The sequence below is a fragment of the Brassica rapa genome, chromosome A09, assembly GCF_000309985.2.
Source record: "Brassica rapa cultivar Chiifu-401-42 chromosome A09, CAAS_Brap_v3.01, whole genome shotgun sequence".
Taxonomy (NCBI): domain Eukaryota; kingdom Viridiplantae; phylum Streptophyta; class Magnoliopsida; order Brassicales; family Brassicaceae; genus Brassica; species Brassica rapa.
The window spans coordinates 26132527-26140640 of record NC_024803.2 but is presented as its reverse complement, the minus strand read 5'-3'; the positions used below and the strand labels follow the sequence as shown (position 1 = coordinate 26140640).

Genomic DNA, 8114 nt, shown 5'->3' with positions numbered 1-8114 from the left:
TTGGAGTGAAGTATCTGTAGGGGATGGATTTGCTCATCCCACAAGGCTCAAGGAATAAAAGGCCTGGCCCGGACCAGAGAAAATGATGGCTTGGGTAGTCGGCTTAAAGGGTCAATCTCTCGGCTCGCTTCTACAGTATCTCGAGTCGAGTGACGTCGACTAAGAGGCACCCAGCTCGGCGACCGCTCGGATGAATGCGGGCCTCTCGGCCCAATAAGGAAGGCCCACGAAGACGACCTAAGTTAGGTCAAGAACGACACATCAGAGGACTATATAAGGAGAAGAAAGAGGAACGAGAAAGGGATCCGAAATCATTTGACTAACACTTGGCGGCTAGATTAGGGTTTTCACCTTTGCTTCATCTTGCCGTTGTTTGTACTTTTCCGGTAGCTCTCCGAGTTACCGGCCTCTTCTCTGTCGCACTTTCTTATCTCTCTTGTAACCGACTGATCGTCTCTTCCGACCATAATAAAACGTCTTTGTTAAACCCACATCTTCTTTATCACCGTTTTCCGATCAAACAGTTGGCGCCCACCGTGGGGCATTTTTAGCAAAGTAACGTTAGTACTATGGTTGTCAGCAACGACAGTTCTTCGTCAGGCGAGGAGCGCGAAGCTCTCGAGGTGATGCCGGCTCCCGAGGTAACACCTACGCCTACACCAGTAACTCCGCTACCCCCTCCTGCGTCTATGGAAACCATCTTGGCACGCCTCGCCCTGCAAGAAGCGGCGCAGAAGGCGGCGGTCGACCAAAGCAAAAATACTCGCCCCTATCGCTGCAAACGCCGAAGCTTCAACGGCGCAGTACCGTCGACACCTGTTCACCACTGAACGAACCACCGACGTAGCACCTGCGCGGGATAACTACAACCAGAGCGCCGGTAACGACATCAACGCAGACACCGCAAGCGAGCTGGCCGCGTTGAAACAGTCGGTCCTCGACATCAACTCAAAGATCCACCAGGTGACGACCTCGGCGCCCCAAATCGAGCACGTACTCGCGGAATCTCTTCGCACACCCTTCACGCAAAGGGTCACCGGCGTACGGCTCTAGAAGATGGAGAAACTTCGTCTTCCAACCTTCAAGGGTCTCTCCGACCCTTCTACTCATGTCACGTCCTTCAACATAGCGATGCGACGCGCAAATCTGACCGACGAAGACAAAGACGCCGGCTTTTGCCAACTCTTTGTCGAAACCCTAGAAGGACCGGCCCTTACTTGGTTCACAGGCCTCAGAGAAAACTCCGTCGATTGTTTCCACGACCTCTCGACGGCCTTCCTGAAGAATTATATCATGTTCACCAACCAAGAAACGACCGTGTCCGACTTGTGGAACCTCACTCATACCAGCGGCCAAAGCCTCCGCGACTTCATGGAGAAGTTCAACGCTATCGTCTCGAAAGTTGATATTCCTGATCCTATCGCTGTCGAGTCTCTGATGAACACTTTGCACGTTGACTCCACGTTCCGTCAGGATCTTTACCGATACCCGACGAAATCTGTGTCTGACGCCATCGCTCGCTCGAACAACTTCATCCGCATGGAAGAAGACACAAGAGCAAAGTTTGCAAAAGAAGCAGCAGCGAAACAGCGACCCGCCCGAACAAACGACACCCGCCCTGAGCCCCGCCAGCACTCATCCGGTGGGAACACCACTCAGAAGCGAGGCTACGTTAGCTCGGTCGACGACGAGGAATCGCCAAAAACAGCAGCCGTCACGCGAGAGAAAGCCTGGAACCACTGGGATCGAGACTCCGCCTCGAAGCAATCAAAGTCGTCTGAACCAGCGAGTTCAAACTCCGAGGAGCAAAAGAAATGGTGCCTCTACCCCAAAAGGGATTCCCATGATACGAAAGAGTGCAAAGTCCTCATCGGGCAATTTTTCGACGGGATCACTAACGGGACAATTCAAATGCCCACCTCTCCAACGACACCGAAAAACACCAAAAGTTGGAGTAAGAACAAGGAGAAGAAGGCACAGAAGTCTCAACAGAACACGGCCCCTAGCGAGGAAAGAACGAGCCCTGAGCGCACTCCTGTCAACAACGTCGGCCCCGCCAACGTCATCCGCGTCGCCGGCGACGAGTGGAAGTCATACTCTCTCGCCCTTGTGACTCCTCTGACGACGACTCCTCGACAATGCAACCAGATTTACGCGACAAACTGAACAGCAAAGTCGAGCAATCTCTCACTTCCCCGACAACAGACAAAGATCTGCGCACCCTATTGAAGCGAAAGAGCGCTACGAACGAACACGTAGGAAGCGCCGACCTCCGCGCGACCATCTCAAAATCCAGCGCCAGGAGAATAGGTCAAAACGGCGACCTTCGCGACCAGCTCAATTCAAAGGCCGATGACCTGCGAATCCAACTCAACCGTTCAAAAGGGTCCGATCTGCGACGACGTCTCGAATCAAAAAAGAAAAAGCCCGCAGAAACTCTTCAATTCAAGAACACAACCGATGATTTAAGGAAGCAACTCGAATCAATGCGAGCTACCCGCAATCCGCACATTAGCGTAATCATGGGAGGATCACCTCCTTGCGGCGACTCAGTTCGAGCTGTCAAAGACTACAAACGACAAGCCACCACCTCCAAGAAGTGGCCGCCTCCAGTCGAAAATGATCACCAGATCACTTTTTCGGCACTAGATACCAAGGGCGTCCACACGCCACACAACGATCCTCTCCTCGTCGACCTCGACATCGGAGAAAGCCTAGTCGCAAAAGTCCTTATCGACACCGGCAGCTCAGTTGATCTCATCTTTCGCGACACACTCGACAAAATGGGAGTCGATTTGAGAGATATGAAGCCTTCCTCTCGCACGCTCACTGGCTTCAACGGGGCCTCGGAGCAAATGATCGGAACAATTCGTCTTCCAGTATACGCATGTGGTATAACCCGTACCGTCAAGTTCTCCGTCATCCGAGCCAAAGCACCCTACAATGCCATCCTCGGAACACCATGGTTGCATTCCATGAAAGCCGTTCCCTCGACGTACCATCAATGCGTCAAGTTTCCCGGCAAAGACGGAAAAACACAGACGATTCGGGGAGATCAACAAGCCGCGAGAGAACTGCTGATTGCAACTGTAAAGATGCAGCAACAGACTTCCCTCGTCAACTACGTCAGTAAACCACTCAGCAAGATATACCCCCAGAAGGAGGAAGTTCGCGAAGTCGCAATCGATGAATCCGACCCAACGAAAATAATCCGAGTTGGCGTCTACCTGTCCGACGACATATGTTCAAAGATCATCTCTTTCATCAAAGACAACGCTTCAACGTTCCCCTGGAAGACCTCCGACATGAAGGGGATCGACCCCGCAGTTACCTCCCATGAACTGCACGTCGACCCGACGTTCAAACCCATCCGACAGAAGCGACGGAAACTCGGTCCAGAAAGATCTAAGGCAGTGAACGACGAAGTCGACCGGCTCCTCGACGCGGGTTTTATTACCGAAGTTCGATACCCTGAATGGTTAGCAAACCCGGTCGTCGTCAAGAAGAAGAACGGCAAATGGCGCATATGCGTCGATTTCACGGACCTCAACAAGGCATGCCCAAAGGATAGTTACCCACTCCCTCACATCGATCGTCTCGTCGAATCAACCGCTGGTAACGAACTCCTAACCTTCATGGACGCTTTCTCGGGCTACAACCAGATCTTGATGCATCCCGATGATCGCGAGAAGACTGCATTCATCACCGACAGAGGGACTTATTGCTACAAGGTGATGCCCTTCGGGCTAAAAAACGCCGGTGCGACTTATCAGCGACTCGTTAACCGAATGTTCGCTGATCAGCTTGGCAACACCATGGAAGTGTACATCGACGATATGTTAGTCAAATCGCTCAAGGCCGACGACCACCTAAATAACTTACGCGACTGCTTCAAGATCTTGAACGACTATGGGATGAAACTCAACCCGGCCAAATGTACCTTCGGTGTCACCTCTGGGGAATTCCTCGGCTACATCGTCACTCAGCGAGGAATCGAAGCTAACCCCAAGCAGATCTCGGCGATTCTCGACCTTCCAAGCCCGAAAAACAGCCGCGAAGTGCAGCGACTAACGGGACGCATAGCAGCTCTCAACAGGTTCATCTCGCGATCGACCGACAAGTGTCTTCCCTTCTACGAGCTACTAAGGGGAAACAAGAGGTTCGTCTGGGATGAAAAATGCGAAGAGGCGTTCAATCAACTCAAGCATTATCTCACGACCCCACCCGTGCTATCGAAGCCAGAAGCCGGCGACACACTATCTCTCTACATCGCCGTCACATCCTCCGCCGTCAGCAGCGTATTGATTCGGGAAGATAGGGGAGAACAGAAACCAATCTTTTACACAAGTAAAAGAATGACGGAGCCAGAGACGAGATATCCAACACTCGAAAAGATGGCCCTACCGTCGTCACCTCGGCCAGAAAACTGCGACCCTACTTCCAGTCGCACACGATCGAAGTACTGTCCAACCAACCACTCAAAACGGTTATGCAAAATACTAACCAGTCGGGACGGTTGACCAAATGGGCGATGGAGCTGAGCGAGCATGACATCGCATACAAGAATCGCACAGCAGCAAAGTCACAAGTCCTTGCCGATTTCCTGATCGAGTTGACGCCAGAGCTGGAGCAAGACCTCATCCTACCAAGTGTAAACTGGATCCTCCACGTCGACGGTTCATCCACGAGTAAAGGATCAGGAGCAGGAGTACAATTGCAATCACCAACAGGAGAACTCATTCGGCAGTCATTCAGTTTTGGTTTTGCGGCGTCAAACAACGAAGCTGAGTACGAATCCCTCATCGCGGGGCTCCGTCTCGCCAAGGCGGTGAAAGCCAAACGAATCAGCGCTTACTGCGACTCTCAACTCGTCGTAAGCCAATACCTCGGCGATTACGACGTCCGCAACGAAAGGATGGACGCCTACCTCAAACTCGTCCAGGACCTTACGCGAGACTTCGAGTTCTTCGAACTCACGAAGGTTCCTCGCGGAGAAAATGTTTGTGCCGACGCCCTCGCCGTTCTGGGGAGCAAGCTACACGACCAAGTCAAAAGGACAATCCCGATCCACCAAATCGAGAAACCAAGCATCGACACGAAGGCAGAACAGGCAGCGATAATAGCAGCGATCAACGACGCGATGGACATCGACGAAGCGGAATCTCCCTCGCAAGACGATCACCCAACAGATTGGCGCAAGGAACTCATCGATTACCTCGCGGAAGGTTTACTGCCCGTCGAGAAATGGGACGCCCGGCGACTGAAACGACGCAGCGCACACTACGTCGTCATGGATGGGGAACTACACCGATGGACTGCAACAAAGGTACTACTCAAATGTATCGCCGGCGAAGAAACGAGACTCGTCATGGCCGAAACACACGAAGGAGCAGCCGGCAACCACTCAGGCGGGCGAGCTCTCGCACTAAAAGTTAAAAACCTCGGATTCTACTGGCCAACCATGAACGCCGACTGCGAGACATACGCGCGCAAATGCGATAAGTGCCAGCGTCACGCCAAAACCATACACAGCCCAACGGAGTTTCTCCACACCTTGACTGCTCCATACCCATTTATGCGATGGGGAATGGACATCATTGGTCCGATGCCGGCATCTCGGCAAAAGAAGTTCATCCTGGTCCTCACCGATTACTTCACAAAATGGGTTGAAGCCGAAGCCTATGCCAGCATAACCGACAAGGAGGTACAAAACTTTGTCTGGAAGAACATAATCTGCCGACACGGGCTCCCATACGAGATAATCACGGACAACGGTTCGCAATTCATCTCGCATCATTTCAAGGGCTTCTGCGACAGATGGCGCATCCGACTCAACATGTCGACGCCGAGAAACCCGCAAAGTAATGGTCAAGCCGAATCGACGAACAAGACCATCATAGACGGTCTGAAGAAACGACTCGACTTAAAGAAAGGTTGCTGGGCAGACGAACTAGATGGTGTCATGTGGTCCCACAGAACCACTCCTCGCGGAGCGACAAAGACTACACCCTTCTCAATGGCCTACGGCGTCGAGGCAATGGCTCCCGCAGAAGTGAATGTGACGAGTCTGCGCCGATCGCGAATGCCACAGAACACCGAACTCAACCGCGACATGCTCCTCGACGCACTCGACGACATAGAGGAAAAGCGCGACCAAGCGTTACTCCGTATCCAGAATTACCAACATCAAATCGAGAGCTATTACAACAAAAAGGTCAAGTCGCGTCCTCTCGAAATGGGCAACCTTGTCTTAAGAAAGGTCTTCGAAAACACTAAGGAGTGGAAAGCCGGCAAGCTCGGAGCCAACTGGGAAGGACCATACAAGATAGTCGAAGTCATCAAGCCAGGAGTATACCGCCTCGAGACTTCAACAGGCGAAGCAGTACCGAGAGCCTGGAACTCCAAACATCTCCGCCTCTTCCATCCTTAATCAAGGCAAACACCAACCCGAGTAAATGCGCCCCAAAGGCCACTTTTACACGCAACCTAGGAAACGAGTAAATGCGCCCAAAGGCCACTTTTACTCGCAAAAAAAAAAAAAAAAAAAAAAACCGAGTAAATGCACCCCAAAGGCCACTTTTACTCGCAAAAAAAAAAAAAAAAAAAAAAAGAATCGAGTAAATGCGCCCCAAAGGCCACTTTTACTCGCAATCTAAGAACTACGACTGGCTTGATTCCCGCAAAGGGATACGTAGGCAGCCCAAAGAAAAAGGGTCCAGCCGAAATAAAAATAAAAAAAACAAACCCCTCCCCGAGGAATCGATCTCCGAAGCAGACGATCACTTAAGCGATGCCTACACGAGTACGCCCCGGCTCCTCGAACAAATGTATCGGCACTCGCATCCCACGTTGAATACGTCCTGATCAGACACATGACTCCAATTCATCCTATAATTAACTAAGTAAGGTCTGGCCAACCAAACGCTTGAAAATTACGTTAGGATCGACTTGGAACCGTCAAAGTCGAAAATTCTTAATTAACGATCAAAACTCAATGTGGCAAACAGTCGCGACTCAAAGAGATCGACCGAGACAAAGTCATAATGAGCTTAAAATTATAACGATTCGACGTCTCGAACAGCATTTACACCGAACGAACAGAGTCACTTCAAATCTTGAGAAATCACAATTTTTGATAGACAAATCTAAGTTAAGTAAATCAGTTCAAACGACTAAAAGAGGTCGAGATCGCAAACAAAACAACAAAATAAAAGCCTCAAAGGCAGAGTTTCGAAAAGCTACAACAATGAGTCATATGGGACTCAAAAGAAACAACACACAGGCGAAGCTAATCCTCTCGGTCACTCTCGCGATCATCAAGGGCAGATAGCTCCGAAGCCCTAACACTCGACTCACGGGCAACGGCTTCCTCGTTGCCTCGACGAGATCCTTCAGCCGAAGTATCCGAGAGTACATGGACGGGGGCATCATCTTCGGCAGTGTTGGTCCCTCGATTAGGCATCTCTCCCTCCAACGCAGCCAAAGAACCCTCAACGAAGGGCGTCGGGTCACCATGACGATCTTCGATCGGATGAGGAGGCAGAACGAGAAGATTCGCTGCGGTTTCTGGGTCGATCAGGCCGGCATTGGACCCGTAATGGTCGAGACTCGCCAGAATCCGAGCATCCACAAATTGAGAATCCAGTACGAGAGGAGAAAGTGCAAGGTCTCCCTCGGGTATCTCGCCCACCTTGAGTTCCTCGGCCTCCTGCTCGTATTTCTTCTCTTGCTCCGCGAACAGATCGATTGTGGCTTGCAAGATGTCGCTCCCGGCCCTCTTCAAGGCCTCAAGGCACTTCCTGGTCCCAAAGGCTTGACTATGAAGCAACCGGGCCTTGTCGTAAGGACCTCGCTGCTCTTCTCGGGAACGAATCCTCGCGAAGCGACGGTTAGCTTTCGCAGCCATCTCGGCCTCAACTCTTCCCCTTTCCTTTGTGACCTCTAGGATTCTGGAATCCCTAAGGCGCTTCATTTCTCTTTCATGAGAAGCAGCAAGCGAAGCCTTCTCGCTCTCAAGCTCGGCATTCTTCTGCTCGAGCTCGTGGATGATTCCGCGAGATGCCACTAAATCGGCTTTGAGCTCGTCCCGTCGAGCAATTGCACGAGTGACCATC

The 8114-nt window shown here is 51.6% G+C and overlaps 1 protein-coding gene across 1 annotated transcript; it reads left to right on the top strand.

Moving 5' to 3' along the window:
- The first annotated feature begins 1056 nt into the window (after nt 1-1056).
- LOC117127787 lies at nt 1057-1958 on the top strand. The gene is made up of 2 exons (XM_033278452.1): nt 1057-1863; nt 1950-1958. Exons 1-2 carry the CDS (start codon nt 1057-1059, stop codon nt 1956-1958), a joined length of 816 nt encoding a protein of 271 aa, XP_033134343.1.
- The last annotated feature ends 6156 nt before the right edge of the window (nt 1959-8114 follow it).

Bases quoted from the DNA above. Each gene is read 5' to 3' on its own strand.
- LOC117127787 (XM_033278452.1), top strand. From the start codon at position 1,057: ATGGAGAAACTTCGTCTTCCAACCTTCAAGGGTCTCTCCGACCCTTCT.